At 39.2% G+C, this 17721-nt stretch overlaps 1 protein-coding gene across 1 annotated transcript in view; it reads right to left on the reverse strand.

Annotated features, from left to right (window-relative positions):
• Positions 1-17452, reverse strand: part of LOC139405583 (CUB and sushi domain-containing protein 3-like) — a 493337-nt gene extending 475885 nt beyond the window's left edge. Inside the window, exon 1 of the mRNA XM_071147995.1 lies at positions 17308-17452. Coding sequence (XP_071004096.1) covers positions 17308-17452 — 145 coding nt within the window. The remainder of the gene's footprint in view (positions 1-17307) is intronic.
• Between the last annotated feature and the right edge of the window lie 269 nt (positions 17453-17721).

Consider the following 17721-nt stretch of genomic DNA (forward strand, 5'->3'; position numbering starts at 1 on the left):
AGTCACTGGCTTACTGGTGCTCTTCCATGCCGTCCCTAGGAGGGGTGTGTCACTTGAGTAGGTTGAGTCACTGATGTGATCTTCTTGTTGAGGTTGGCGCCCCCTCGGGTTTGTGCCGTGGGGGAGATCTTCGTGGGCTATACTCAGCCTTGTCTCAGGGTAGTAAGTTGGGGGTTGAAGATATTCCTCTTGTGGTGTGGGGGCTGTGCTTCGGCACAGGTTGGCCCTGTCTGGGGATATCGGACAGGGCCACAGCGTCTCCCGACACCGCCTGTCTCATCCTCCAGTATCTATGCTACAATAGTTTATGTGTCGTGGGGCTAGGGTCAATCTGTTATATCTGGTGTAATTTTCCTGTCTTATCCAGTATCCTGTATGAATTTAAGCTCCCTCTAATTCTCTCTCCCTCCCCTCCCTGAGGACCAGAGCCCTGGAACCATGCCTCAGGACTATCTGGCCTGATGACTCCTTGCTGTCTCCAGTCCACCTGGCCGTGCTGCTGCTCCAGTTTCAACTGTTATGCCTGCGGCTATGGAACTCTGACCTGTTCACCGGATGTGCTACCTGTCCCAGACCTGCTGTTTTCGACTCTCTCACTCTACCGGACCTGCTGTCTCTAACTCTGAATGATCGGCTATGAAAAGCCAACTGACATTTACTCCTGAGCTGCTGACCTGTTGCACCCTCGACAACCACTGTGATTATTATTATCTGACCCTGCTGGTCATCTATGAACATTTGAACATCTTGGCCATGTTCTGTTATAATCTCCACCCGGCACAGCCAGAAGAGGACTGGCCACCCCTCATAGCCTGGTTCCTCTCTAGGTTTCTTCCTAGGTTCTGGCCATTCTAGGGAGTTTTTCCTAGCCACCGTGCTTCTACACCTGCATTGCTTGCTGTTTGGGGTTTCAGGCTGGGTTTCTGTAAAGCACTTTGAGATATCAGCTGATGTACGAAGGGCTACATAAATACATTTGATTGATTGATATTATTAATGTTTGCTCTCTCAATATTAGGAATGTGTTCTTAATGTTTTGTACACTAAAGTGTATATTAGTGATGCAATGTTAAACTGTTAAACCCATAAACCTCTCAGTGAACCACTGGTTTAATAACCATTCATATCCAATGATTGGAGTTCTGACACATTTGGGCCCACCTGCCCAATATGTAAAAGACTAAGTTTGCTCAATTAAACCACTGACAAAAGTTGGATTTGTGTTGCTATATTGTTTTAGAAATGAATGTCTATGTACATTGCTACTGATGACAGAGTAGAATATGTTGAATGTCAATGCACTGTGAATTAATGTAATAATTACATACATCAGGGAGCACGTCTGGTGAAACTGGTCAGGGCTCCATAGCCGCAGGCAGAACAGTTGAAACGCCATTTCCACACACCGTATATAGACTTTTTTTTCCTATTGTGTTATTGACTGTACGTTTTGTTTATTCCATGTGTATCTCTGTGTTGTTGTTTGTGTTGCACTGCTGTGCTTTATCTTGGCCAGGTCGCAGTTGTAAATGAGAACTTGTTCTCAACTAGCCACCTGGATAAATAAAGGTGAAATATATATATTTATTTATTTTGAAATTGTTATATTATTATTGAAATGATTGTCTATGTACTGCTACTGAGGACAGAGTAGAATATGTTGAATATCAATGCAGTGTGAATTAATATAATAATTACACACATCAGTTAAAACAACTGCTGTGCGATATAAATTAAAAAGGATTAATTCCGTCAAGCAGTTTGATAGAAAACATATTGCAGTCGAGTGTAGATACTATCAATGTTGTGTTTGTGTACCATCTGTCTTTCAGCTAATTATTCTGGAACCAGACTAAGGGGGTTTGCATCCCAAATGGCCCCCCTATTCCCCCAATGTAGTGCACTACTTTTGACCTAGGTCAATAGGGATCTGGTTACAAGCAGTGCACTACATAGGGAATATGGTGTTGTTTTTTTTGGGGGGGGGGACACGTCCCTAAAACCACGTTTCCTCTTAGAGTGAAACTGCTGTCTGTGAAGAACACGTTTGAAAACCTAAATCATAAAGTTTACTGGCAGAGAGACAGAAACAGTCGTTCTTTCCACTGCTCGTTCTCTGCAACCCGTCCACAGTTCTCACAGGTCTTCATTTCTATACAGTTAATGTATTTACTACGTGTCGTCTACAGCCTTCTGGGAGCTTCTGTGTGTTTATCTCGGAAAGAGGTTTTTGGGGGGTAAAAAGCAGGAGACACATTTCTGTCTCGTATCAATAAATCTCTCCAAAAGCAGAATCGAATCTTGTGTGCACTAGCTATCTGGACTGCCTGTCACGAGAGATTACATGTGTATTGTCTATGATTACGTCTAGGAGTTTTTATTTGGATTGGATTTCTGCCACGTCCACGAGTATGATCTGATAACAGATGATAACGGACAGATGGATTAATGGTAGAACTATAATCTTCAGATGATAACCAACAGAGAGATTAATGGTAGAACTATAATCATCAGATGATAAACGACAGATGGATTAATGGTGAAGCTATAATCATCAGATGATAACAGACAGAGGGATTAATGGTAGAACTATAATCATCAGATGATAACAGACAGAGGGATTAATGGTGGAGCTATAATCATCAGATGGATTTGTTTGGAAAATGAACGGGATGGGCCAATACAGTATCACAGTTCATGTGCACATCGAACCATTTCACAGCACATCACCATGTTTACAAATCCACTTGAAAATAGCTCTTTACATATTAGAAGAGAAACCAATGTCATATTCAGTTCACTACAGAATAGAGTATTCTATTACAGAATATTCACTACAGAATAGAGTATTCTATTACAGAATATTCACTACAGAATAGAGTATTCTATTACAGAATATTCACTACAGAATAGAGTATTCTATTACAGAATATTCACTACAGAATAGAGTATTCTATTACAGAATATTCACTACAGAATAGAGTATTCTATTACAGAATATTCACTACAGAATAGAGTATTCTATTACAGAATATTCACTACAGAATAGAGTATTCTATTACAGAATATTCACTACAGAATAGAGTATTCTATTACAGAATATTCACTACAGAATAGAGTATTCTATTACAGAATATTCACTACAGAATAGAGTATTCTATTACAGAATATTCACTACGAATAGAGTATTCTATTACAGAATATTCACTACGGAATAGAGTATTCTATTACAGAATATTCACTACAGAATAGAGTATTCTATTACAGAATATTCACTACAGAATAGAGTATTCTACTACAGAATAGAGTATTCTATTACAGAATATTCACTACAGAATAGAGTATTCTACTACAGAATATTCACTACAGAATAGAGTATTCTATTACAGAATATTCACTATGGAATAGAGTATTCTATTACAGAATATTCACTACGGAATAGAGTATTCTGTTACAGAATATTCACTACAGAATAGAGTATTCTATTACAGAATATTCACTACAGAATAGAGTATTCTATTACAGAATATTCACTACAGAATAGAGTATTCTATTACAGAATATTCACTACAGAATAGAGTATTCTATTACAGAATATTCACTACAGAATAGAGTATTCTATTACAGAATATTCACTACAGAATAGAGTATTCTATTACAGAATATTCACTACAGAATAGAGTATTCTATTACAGAATATTCACTACAGAATAGAGTATTCTATTACAGAATATTCACTACAGAATAGAGTATTCTATTACAGAATATTCACTACAGAATAGAGTATTCTATTACAGAATATTCACTACAGAATAGAGTATTCTATTACAGAATATTCACTACAGAATAGAGTATTCTATTACAGAATATTCACTACGGAATAGAGTATTCTATTACAGAATATTCACTACAGAATAGAGTATTCTATTACAGAATATTCACTACGGAATAGAGTATTCTATTACAGAATATTCACTACAGAATAGAGTATTCTATTACAGAATATTCACTACAGAATAGAGTATTCTATTACAGAAAATTCACTACAGAATAGAGTATTCTATTACAGAATATTCACTACGGAATAGAGTATTCTATTACAGAATATTCAATACAGAATAGAGTATTCTATTACAGAATATTCACTACTAATAGAGTATTCTATTACAGAATATTCACTACAGAATAGAGTATTCTATTACAGAATATTCACTACAGAATAGAGTATTCTATTACAGAATATTCACTACAGAATAGAGTATTCTACTACAGAATATTCACTACAGAATAGAGTATTCTATTACAGAATATTCACTACAGAATAGAGTATTCTATTACAGAATATTCACTACAGAATAGAGTATTCTACAACAGAATATTCACTACAGAATAGAGTATTCTATTACAGAATATTCACTATGGAATAGAGTATTCTATTACAGAATATTCACTACGGAATAGAGTATTCTATTACAGAATATTCACTACAGAATAGAGTATTCTATTACAGAATATTCACTACAGAATAGAGTATTCTATTACAGAATATTCACTACAGAATAGAGTATTCTATTACAGAATATTCACTACAGAATAGAGTATTCTATTACAGAATATTCACTACAGAATAGAGTATTCTATTACAGAATATTCACTACAGAATAGAGTATTCTATTACAGAATATTCACTACAGAATAGAGTATTCTATTACAGAATATTCACTACAGAATAGAGTATTCTATTACAGAATATTCACTACGGAATAGAGTATTCTATTACAGAATATTCACTACAGAATAGAGTATTCTATTACAGAATATTCACTACGGAATAGAGTATTCTATTACAGAATATTCACTACAGAATAGAGTATTCTATTACAGAATATTCACTACAGAATAGAGTATTCTACAACAGAATATTCACTACAGAATAGAGTATTCTATTACAGAATATTCACTATGGAATAGAGTATTCTATTACAGAATATTCACTACGGAATAGAGTATTCTATTACAGAATATTCACTACAGAATAGAGTATTCTATTACAGAATATTCACTACAGAATAGAGTATTCTATTACAGAATATTCACTACAGAATAGAGTATTCTATTACAGAATATTCACTACAGAATAGAGTATTCTATTACAGAATATTCACTACAGAATAGAGTATTCTATTACAGAATATTCACTACAGAATAGAGTATTCTATTACAGAATATTCACTACAGAATAGAGTATTCTATTACAGAATATTCACTACAGAATAGAGTATTCTATTACAGAATATTCACTACGGAATAGAGTATTCTATTACAGAATATTCACTACAGAATAGAGTATTCTATTACAGAATATTCACTACGGAATAGAGTATTCTATTACAGAATATTCACTACAGAATAGAGTATTCTATTACAGAATATTCACTACAGAATAGAGTATTCTACTACAGAATATTCACTACAGAATAGAGTATTCTATTACAGAATATTCACTATGGAATAGAGTATTCTATTACAGAATATTCACTACGGAATAGAGTATTCTATTACAGAATATTCACTACAGAATAGAGTATTCTATTACAGAATATTCACTACAGAATAGAGTATTCTATTACAGAATATTCACTACAGAATAGAGTATTCTATTACAGAATATTCACTACAGAATAGAGTATTCTATTACAGAATATTCACTACAGAATAGAGTATTCTATTACAGAATATTCACTACAGAATAGAGTATTCTATTACAGAATATTCACTACAGAATAGAGTATTCTATTACAGAATATTCACTACAGAATAGAGTATTCTATTACAGAATATTCACTACAGAATAGAGTATTCTATTACAGAATATTCACTACAGAATAGAGTATTCTATTACAGAATATTCACTACAGAATCGAGTATTCTATTACAGAATATTCACTACAGAATAGAGTATTCTATTACAGAATATTCACTACGGAATAGAGTATTCTATTACAGAATATTCACTACAGAATAGAGTATTCTATTACAGAATATTCACTACGGAATAGAGTATTCTATTACAGAATATTCACTACAGAATAGAGTATTCTATTACAGAATATTCACTACAGAATAGAGTATTCTATTACAGAAAATTCACTACAGAATAGAGTATTCTATTACAGAATATTCACTACGGAATAGAGTATTCTATTACAGAATATTCAATACAGAATAGAGTATTCTATTACAGAATATTCACTACTAATAGAGTATTCTATTACAGAATATTCACTACAGAATAGAGTATTCTATTACAGAATATTCACTACAGAATAGAGTATTCTATTACAGAATATTCACTACTAATAGAGTATTCTATTACAGAATATTCACTACAGAATAGAGTATTCTATTACAGAATATTCAATACAGAATAGAGTATTCTATTACAGAATATTCACTACAGAATAGAGTATTCTATTACAGAATATTCACTACAGAATAGAGTATTCTATTACAGAATATTCACTACAGAATAGAGAATATCTTCAATAACAAGCTCAATGTCAAGTGGCCAACAACTAGCAACAAATAGGCAGGTATGAAAATACATTTCTAAACCCCGTCTGCTACACAATATGTTAGCATCAGAATCTGATGAAATGTTGAATCAAGCCTATGTCTCCACACCCCACACCAGCTTCTCAAACCTCTTTTAAAAGTTATTTACAGTATATAGCTACAAAAGTGAAAGGAATTGCTCGTAAGGAATAGTTCTGTAATCCTGGCCTGGCCCATTCCCCCATTAAATCCAAGAGGAACCGTGATTTACTGGTTGGTCATGGTTCTGGATTAAAGCAATGGAGGCATTTTGCTAAAATTATAACAGTTCTGACCCAATTACCTTTGGTGTATTGAAATACATTATATGGTGATAGAGTCTAAGAATGGATGGATAGACAATGGGGGCGTGGCTCCGTTTCATGACAAACACTCATTATAACTCGAGGGGCGTGGCTACGTTTCACATAAACACTCATTATAACTCGAGGGGCGTGGCTACGTTTCATATAAACACTCATTATAACTCTAGGGGCGTGGCTACGTTTCATGACAAACAGGAAACAACGATAACCCATTCAGAAAAATCAGGTAAATTCCATGCCCAGTCCAGCAGTACATGAGCTCATGCTTCTGGTCAACACTGCAGAGTAGCACTAAATAGATGTCCTCCTTTCATTTAGCTACAACACAGAATAAATAATTACCCACAGTTTGTAATTGAAGAGATTTCTTTTTTTTAAATGACTATATATCGACTTTTATATCGAAATTATTATTATGAAAGAGAACGGTGTGTTTTTTTCACTTGTGAATCGTGGCATGGGGGTTGATCAATGACAGACGTGGATTTGTTTACATTCTTATCACTTGATGGTTTCATTTCAGAGAGACAAATAATCATGTTGTGTTTGCGAAACGCCATATATCTGCCTCACTCTCAGAGAAATCAGTAGTATTGCTAGGTTTTTACACAATCACATGTAACAAATAACTACTTTAATTTTTTTAACTGTGAAAATTATACATTTGTGACATCAATATTTAAAAACATGTTAAAATACTGAATCAATACAGTAATATGAGTCCTGTACGTAAAATACTGAATCAATACAAATCGAATCAACTTGATATGTCACATACACATGGTTAGCAGGTGTTAATGCGAGTGTAGCGAAATGCTTGTGCTTCTAGTTCCGACCGTGCAGTAATATCTAACAAGTAATCTAACCTAACATTTCCACAAGGTAGTTGACCTTATACACACAAGTGTAAAGGAATGAATACGAATATGTACATAAAGATATATGAATGAGTGATGGCCGAACGGCATAGGCAAGATGCAGTAGATGGTATAGAGTACAGTATATACATAAGAGAAGAGTAATGTAGGGTATGTAAACATTATATAATATAAAGTGGCTAGTGATAAATTGATTACATCAATTTTTCCATTATTAAAGTGGCTGGAGTTGAGTCAGTATGTTGGCAGCAGCCATTCAATGTTAGTGATGGCTGTTTAACAGTCTGATGGCCTTGAGATAGAAGCTGTTTTTCAGTCTCTCGGTCCCTGCTTTGATGCACCTGTACTGACCTCCCCTTCTGGATGTTAGCAGGGTGAACAGGCAGTGGCTCGGGTGGTTGTTGTCCTTGATGATCTTTTTGGCCTTCCCGTGACATCGGGTGGTGTAGGTGTCCTGGAGGGCAGGTAGTTTGCAACCGGTGATGCGTTGTGCAGACATCACTACCCTCTGGAGAGCCTTACGGTTGTGGGCGGAGCAGCTGTCGTACCAGGCGGTGATACAGCCCGACAGGATGCTCTCGATTGTGCATCTGTAAAAGTGTGTGAGTGTTTTTGGTGACAAGCCAAATTTCTTCAGACACCTGAGGTTGAAGAGGCGCTGCTGCGCCTTCTTCACGATGCTGTCTGTGTGCGTGGACCATTTCAGTTTGTCCGTGAGGTGTACGCTGAGGAACTTAAAACTCTCCACCCTCTCCACTACTGTCCCGTTGATGTGGATGGGGGCTGCTCCCTCTGCTGTTTCCTGAAGTCCACAATCATCTCCTTTGTTTTGTTGACATTGAGTGTGAGGTTATTTCCCTGACACCACACTCTGAGGGCCCTCACCTCCTCCCTGTAGGCCGTCTCGTTGTTGTTGGTAATCAAGCCTACCACTGTAGTGTCGTCTGCAAACTTGATGATTGAGTTGGATGGCGTGCATGGCCACGCAGTCGTGGGTGAACAGGGAGTACAGGAGAGGGCTGAGAACGCACCCTTGTGGAGCCCCAGTGTATCAGTATCAGCGGGGTGGAGATGTTGTTACCTACCCTCACTACCTGGGGTGGCCCGTCAGGAAGTTCAGTACCCAGTTGCACAGGGCGGGGTCGAGACCCAGGGTCTCGAGCTTAAAACCTCTTACTTCTACCCCCTCCTTTTTCGAAAATTCTGTTAAAAATCGCGCAACTTTTCAGCGTCCTGCTACTCATGCCAGGAATATAGTATATGCATATGATTAGTATGTGTGGATAGAAAACACTCTGAAGTTTCTAAAACTGGTTAAATCACGGCTGTGACTATAACAGATCGTGTGTTTCATTGAAAAACGCAAGAAAAACTGCTCTCTGAAAGCTAAAAATAATTTCCATAAGTCACTTCCACGAGTTGTTAAAAGAGGACAAAATTGAATATCGACCTGCATGCAATTCATACAAATTCCACACGATGTCGCCATTGTCGTCATTTTCAATTGAATTAATTGTTGGAAAATCCATCTATCTGGCATCCGTTTCTTCCAGTCTTCACCCGGATGTTGTTAATGAAGACATTGGCAGCCATTGATTTGCAAACGAGGAGCTATTGAATATACATCGCCCTGTAATCATTTTGATAGATAGATTATAAACGTTTACTAATACCTAAAGTTGGATTACAAAAGGATTTCGAAGTGTTTTGTGAAAGTTTATCGTCGACTTTTTTAATTTTAAAAAATTACGCAGCGTTTAAAAACGATGTTTTTTTCTGAATGACACAGCTTCCATACAAAGCTATTTTGGGTATATATGGACCAATTTAAACGAAAAAAAGACCCAATAGTGATGTTTATGGGGCATATAGGAGTGCCAAGAAAGAAGCTCGTCAAAGGTAATGAATGTTTTATATTTTATTTCTGCGTTTTGTGCTGCGTCGGATAAGCAGAGTCTTTGTTTACGTCGCATTCAGGGATTTTCAGGTGGTGCATGCTATCAGATAATACCTTCTCATGCTTTCGCCGAAAAGCATTTTAAAAATCTGACTTGCTGGCTAGGTTCACAACGAGTGTAGCTTTAATTCAATACCCTGCTTGTGAATTTTGATCAAGGTTTGAGTTGTAACGAGTACATTTAGCATTTAGCGTAGCGCATTTGCATTTCCAGGTGTCTACTTGAGACATCTGCGTCTCAAGTATAGTCAAGAAGTTAAGGACGAGTTTGGAGGGTACAATGGTGTTAAATGCTGAGCTGTAATCTATGAACAGCATTCTTACATGGGTATTCATCTTGTCCAGATGGGTTAGGGCGGTGTGCAGTGTGGTGGTGATTGCGTCGTCTGTGGACCTATTGGGGCGATAAGCAAATTGGAGTGGGTCTAGGGTGTCAGGTAGGACGGAGGTGATATGGTCCTTGACTAGTCTCTCAAAGCACTTCATGATGACGGAAGTGAGTGCTACGGGGCGGTAGTCGTTTAGCTCAGTTACCTTAGCTTTCTTGAGAACAGGAACAATGGTGGCCCTCTTGAAGCATGTGGGGACAGCAGACTGGGATAAGGATTGATTGAATATGTCTGTAAACAAACCAGCCAGCTGGTCTGTGCATGCTCTGAGGGCGCGGCTGGGGATGCCGTCTGGGCCTGCAGCCTTGCGAGGGTTTACACCTTGAAATGTTTTACTCACGTTGGCTACAGTGAAGGAAAGCCCGCAGGTTTTGGTAGCGGGCCATGTCAGTGATACTGTATTGTCCTCAAAGCGAGCAAAAACGTTGTTTAGTTTGTCTGGGAGCAAGACATCCTGGTCCGCGGCGGGGCTGGTTTTTCTTTTGTAGTCCGTGATTGACTGTAGACCCTGACAACATACATCTCGTGTCTGAGCCGTTGAATTGTGACTCTACTTTGTCTCTGCACTGACGCTTAGCTTGTTTGATTGCCTTGCGGATGGAATAGCTGCACTGTCTGTATTCGGTCATGTTTCTGGTCACCTTGCCCTGATTAAAAGAAGTGGTTCGCACTTCAGTTTTGTGCGAATGCTGCCATCAATCCACAGTTTCTGGTTGGGGAATGTTTTAATAGTTGCTGTGTGTACGACATCACCGATGCACTTGTTAGTAAACTCACACACCGAACCAGCGTATTCATCAATGGTGTTGTTCGTCGCAATGAGGAACATATCCCAGTCCACGTGGTCGAAGCAATCTTGAAGCGTGGAATCCGATTGGTCGGACCAGCGTTGAACAGACCTGAGCGCGGGAGCTTCCTGTTTTAGTTTCTGTCTATAGGCAGGGAGCAACAAAATGGAGTCGTGGTCAGCTTTTCCAAAGGGAGGGCGGAGGAGGGCCTTATATGCGTCGCGGAAGTTAGAATAACTGTGGTCTTGGGTTTTGCCAGCCCTGATAGCACGATCGATATGCTGATAGAATTTGGGGAGCTTTGTTTTCAGTTTAGCCGTGTTAATATCCCCAGCTACAATAAAGGCAGCCTCAGGATATGTGGTTTCCAGTTTACATAGACTCCAATGAAGTTCTTTCAGGGCCGTCGATGTGTCTGCTTGTGGGGGAATATACACGACTGTGATTATGATCGAAGAGAATTCTTTGGTAGATAATGCGGTCTGCATTTGATTGTGAGGAACTCTAAGTCAGGTGAACAAAAGGACTTGAGTTCCTGTATGTTGTTATGATCACACCATGTCTCGTTAATCATAAGACATACACCCCCGCCCTTCTTCTTACCAGAGAGATGCTTGTTTCTGTCGGCGCGATGCGTGAAGAAACCAGGTGGCTGTACCGACTCCGATAGCGTGTCTCGAGTGAGCCATGTTTCCGTGAAACAAAGAATGTTACAGTCTCTGATGTCTCTCTGGAATGCTACCCTTGCACGGATTTCATCAACCTTGTTGTCAAGAGACTGGACATTGGTGAGTAGTAAGTTCGGGAGCGTTGCGTGATGTGCCCGTCTACGGAGCCTGACCAGAAGACCGCTCCATCTGCCCCTTCTGCGGCGCCGTTGTTTTGGGTCGCCGGCAGGGATCCGATCCATTGTTATGGGTGGTGGACCAAACAGAGGATCCGCTTCGGGAAAGTCGTATTCCTGGTCGTAATGTTGGTGAGTTGACGTTGCTCTTATATCCAATAGTTCCTCCCGACTGTAAGATTTCCTGTTGTAACAGTGTTAGAAATAACACATAAAAAAACGAAATACTGCATAGTTTCCTAGGAACGCGAAGTGAGGCGGCCAACTCTGTCGGCACCAGAAGTAATGTAAATATGCAATATGAGACCTGTACGTAAAATACTGAATCAATACAGTAACATGAGACCTGTATATAAAATACTGAATCAATACAGTAGTATGAGTCCTGTATATAAAATACGGAATCAATACAGTAGTATGAGTCCTGTATATAAAATACTGAATCAATACAGTAGTATGAGTCCTGTATATAAAATACTGAATCAATACAGTAGTATGAGACCTGTATATAAAATACTGAATCAATACAGTAGTATGAGACCTGTATATAAAATACTGAATCAATACAGTAGTATGAGACCTGTATATAAAATACTGAATCAATACAGTAGTATGAGACCTGTATATAAAATACTGAATCAATACAGTAGTTTGAGTCCTGTATATAAAATACTGAATCAATACAGTAGTATGAGACCTGTATATAAAATACTGCATCAATACAGTAGAATGAGACCTGTATATAAAATACTGAATCAATACAGTAGTATGAGACCTGTATATAAAATACTGAATCAATACAGTAGTATGATACCTGTATATAAAATACTGAATCAATACAGTAGTATGAGACCTGTATATAAAATACTGAATCAATACAGTAGTATGATACCTGTATATAAAATACTGAATCAATACAGTAGTATGAGACCTGTATATAAAATACTGAATCAATACAGTAGTATGAGACCTGTATATAAAATACTGAATCAATACAGTAGTATGAGTCCTGTATATAAAATACTGAATCAATACAGTAGTATGAGTCCTGTATGTAAAATACTTACACTTGACTCATATAGCAGATGCTCTTACCCAGAGCGACTTTGAGTTAGTACATTCATCTTAAGATCATCTAGGTGAGACTCAGACAACCACATATCACAGTCAAATATACAGGATATGAACATTTCATTTCATCTCAACAATGGATATATAGCGGGCTTTTTTTTGCAACAAAACCCATTTCAATACACGTCTTAAAATCTATTAATAAGAAAAAATCTGAGGACAGCAATATTTTACACAAACACCACGTGAAGGTACCCATAAGCAATCATTTCTGATGAAAAAAAAACAACAAATGTGAGAAATTGGTCGATATGATGATTTGGAACAGAACTCTTCAAGTGTACAACAGGAGCAACAGCAGCAGTAGACTTGCCTCTCAGTAAACTCAGTGGTACTAGGGGTTGCAACCCAAACGGAACACTAGGGGCTGCAACCCAAACGGAACACTAAGGGGCTGCAACCCAAACGGAACACTAAGGGTTGCAACCCAAACGGAACACTAAGGGTTGCAACCCAAACGGAACACTAGGGGTTGCAACCCAAACAGAACACTAGGGGCTGCAACCCAAACGGAACACTAGGGGCTGCAACCCAAACGGAACACTAGGGGCTGCAACCCAAACAGAACACTAGGGGTTGCAACCCAAATGGAACACTTGGGGCTGCAACCCAAACGGAACACTAAGGGTTGCAACCCAAACGGAACACTAGGGGCTGCAACCCAAACGGAACACTAGAGGCTGCAACCCAAACGGAACACTAGGGGCTGCAACCCAAACGGAACACTAGGGGCTGCAACCCAAACGGAACACTAGGGGCTGCAACCCAAACGGAACACTAGGGGCTGCAACCCAAACAGAACACTAGGGGTTGCAACCCAAACGGAACACTAGGGCCTGCAACCCAAATGGAACACTAGGGGGCTGCAACCCAAACGGAACACTAGGGGCTGCAACCCAAACGAAACACTAGGGGCTGCAACCCAAACGGAACACTAGGGGTTGCAACCCAAACGGAACACTAGGGGTTGCAACCCAAACGGAACACTAGGGGTTGCAACCCAAACGGAACACTAGGGCCTGCAACCCAAATGGAACACTAGGGGTTGCAACCCAAACGGAACACTAGGGGCTGCAACCCGAACGGAACACTAGGGGTTGCAACCCAAACGGAACACTAGGGGTTGCAACCCAAACGGAACACTAGGGCCTGCAACCCAAATGGAACACTAGGGGTTGCAACCCAAACGGAACACTAGGGGCTGCAACCCGAACGGAACACTAGGGGTTGCAACCCAAACGGAACACTAGGGGTTGCAACCCAAACGGAACACTAGGGGCTGCAACCCAAACGGAACACTAGGGGCTGCAACCCAAATGGAACACAACTCCTATTATAGTGCACTACATTTGACCAGGGCTCTTTGTTGCACGGAGAGACACAGAGGGAATAGGGTGCCATTTGGGACGACACCGTATGAGTTATGTGAACAAGTAAATGAGGTAGTTGGCTCAGAGGTCTCTCTAGGGGGAGAGCTATTTATTTCCCTGTATAGCTAATGACTGTGTAGCCCTTTGAAGAATATGAGGGTGTGGAGTGGCACTGTGTGTGTGTGTGTGTGTGTGTGTGTGTGTGTGTGTGTGTGTGTGTGTGTGTGTGTGTGTGTGTGTGTGTGTGTGTGTGTGTGTGTGTGTGTGTGTGTGTGTTTTGAGCAACATAAATCTCCCACAGGAGCCCTGTACTACATTGCTGGGAATGGCTGGGGTTTCATAGCAGCAGAATTAGTCAACCCTCATCACCCCCCCACACACACACACACACACACACACACACACACACACACACACACACACACACACACACATCACACAGAGCTAAACAACTTGTAAACACAGCGGAGAGAAAGTTTTCACTCAATAGACAACATCCACTGAGATGTCAACAACAAAAACATAAAGTATTTAGATTTACATTATGGATCAACTGTGATCCAGAAACCTATTCTGAGGAAAACACGTGTCTCGCGCTTATACACTAGATAATAGGTCTGCAGTGGTGCTATTAAAATACGGACACTTCAAGATAGAAACACGTCTTATCAAAGCTACAGTCTATAAGTATAGCTAGCTAACCAATCTCTTCAGAAAACTAGCATATACAGTCCATAAATATAGCTAGCTAACCAATCTCTTCAGAAAACTAGCATATACAGTCCATAAATATAGCTAGCTAACCAATCTCTTCAGAAAACTAGCATATACAGTCCATAAATATAGCTAGCTAACCAATCTCTTCAGAAAACTAGCATATACAGTCCATAAATATAGCTAGCTAACCAATCTCTTCAGAAAACTAGCATATACAGTCCATAAATATAGCTAGCTAACCAATCTCTTCAGAAAACTATCAGATACAGTCCATAAATATAGCTAGCTAACCAATCTCTTCAGAAAACTAGCATATACAGTCCATAAATATAGCTAGCTAACCAATCTCTTCAGAAAACTAGCATATACAGTCTATAAATATAGCTAGCTAACCAATCTCTTCAGAAAACTAGCATATACAGTCTATAAATATAGCTAGCTAACCAAGCTCTTCAAAAAACTATCAGATACAGTCCATAAATATAACTAGTTAACCAATATTTTCTGAAAACGACCACATTCAGTCCATAAATATAGCTAGCTAACCAATCTCTTCAGAAAACTAGCATATACAGTCCATAAATATAGTTAGTTAACCAATTTTTTCAGAAAACTATCAGATACAGTCCATAAATATAGCTAGTTAACCAATCTCTTCCGAAAACTATCAGATACAGTCCATAAATATAGCTAGCTGACCAATCTCTTCAGAAAACTAGCATATACAGTCCATAAATATAGTTAGTTAACCAATCTTTTCAGAAAACTAAAACATACAGTCCATAAGTATAGCTAGCTAACCAATCTCTTCAGAAAACAACAGTTTTCAGGGCAGTATGAGAAGCACACTCCCTATTAAAACAGGGTTGAGGTTGTGTATTCTCCAGAGGACTGTTTGAGACACATTAACTAGAGGAGCGGAGAGGACAGGGCAGGACAGGAGACAAAGGACTGCCTGAGACACATTATTAACTAGAGGAGAGGAGAGAAGAGGAGAGGAATGTTTGAGACCCATTAATCAGTATAAACACACTGAGAGTCGAACTTGTTTTTCTCTCTGCTCCTTCGATGGATGAATGACAGGTAACACAATGAGATTCCATCTCCTCTCCCTGTGTCCCGAATGGCACCCTATTCCCTCTATAGTGCACTACTTTTGACCAGGGCCTCTGTGAGCACCACTGAGCTAAAATCATATCTGAGTCACTAAGACCATCACTGAGCTAAAATCATATCTGAGTCACTAAGACCATCACTGAGCTAAAATCATATCTGAGTCACTAAGACCATCACTGAGCTAAAATCATATCTGAGTAACTGCGAGCATCACTAAGCTAAAATGATATCTGAGTCACTAAGAGCCTCACTGAGCTAAAATCACAAGAATGAGAGGGGGCAGAGGATAGATAGAGAGGGGATAGAGAGGAGAGGAGAGAAGAGGAGAACAGGGGATCGGGTAGAGAGGAAATAGGGGAGAAAGGAGGCAGCGGTGAGAGGAGAGGAGAGGAGAGGAGAGGAGAGGAGAGGCGAGAAGAGAAGGGGAAAAAAGGAGAGGAGAGGAGAGGAGAGGAGAGAAGAGAAGAGAAGAGAAGAGAAGAGAAGAGAAGAGAAGAGAAGAGAAGAGAAGAGAAGAGAGGAGAGGAGAGGAGAGGAGAGAAGAAAAAAAAGGAGAGGAGAAGAGAAGAGAAGAGAAGAGAAGAGAGGAGAGGAGAAGAGAGGAGAGGAGAGGAGAGGAGTGGAGAGGAGAGGAGAAGAGAGGAGAGGAGAGGAGAGGAGAGGAGAGGAGAAGAGAAGAGAAGAGAAGAGAAGAGGAGAGGAGAGGAGAGGAGAGGAGAGGAGAGGAGAGGAGAGGAGACATAACCTACTGCCACAGAGGGATACTTCATATTTAGACAGCCCCTGCATTTCTGTCGACTTCTGCACCGCTCTCGACAGAGATGAGTTAGCACATCCATTAGTTCAGCTAATTCCCTGCACCATCTGCTGTGTGATATAATATGCACCTCTGGAAAGAGAAATGGTTTGGGACAGAGGGGAAATGTTGAGATCCGGGTCAATGGGACCAAATGTTGTCATAATGCATGAGCCAGACAGGAGATGAAATGAGAAAATGTTTAGAATGTTGTATATTTACACTTTTCCGTGGACATGTAATGTTTCTAATTAAATGCAAATTCAAATTTTGTGACTAAAGACGATAATTTTAACAACCTCTGAGTATCATTTGACTGAATACCAAAAGTTATGTCGTTTGACCGTGACCATCTCTCTCTCTCTTACAAGAAACAACAGTGAATATTTTTTTTCTCTCACCTTCATAAGCCATCTTAAATCCGTGAGCGCTTACTGCAAAGTCACTGGTAAGCCGTAGTGAAAAGATGGACCCTGTGCTGGTGACGGGAGGCGGGATCTGAAATCCTGTTAACCTGTTGAGAGGGGAAGACAAAAAGGGGGACATCTTAATTATAATGTGTTTCACTGAATGCAGAAACCAACCTACAAGGTCAAGCAAAATATCACAACACACTTTTTCCGTTGGAAATTTAATAGAGTAATGTTATATCCGTCTTCTTCTAAATGTGCTTTTAAAGTATTCAGCATGTATGAAGTACAGTATGCAGTATGAATGTAATACAGTATGCAGTATGTATGCAGAATGTATGAAGTGCAGTATGCAGTATGTACGAAGTACAGTATGCAGTATGAATGTAGTACAGTATGCAGTAT

Source organism: Oncorhynchus clarkii, chromosome 3 (assembly GCF_045791955.1).
Source record: "Oncorhynchus clarkii lewisi isolate Uvic-CL-2024 chromosome 3, UVic_Ocla_1.0, whole genome shotgun sequence".
Taxonomy (NCBI): domain Eukaryota; kingdom Metazoa; phylum Chordata; class Actinopteri; order Salmoniformes; family Salmonidae; genus Oncorhynchus; species Oncorhynchus clarkii.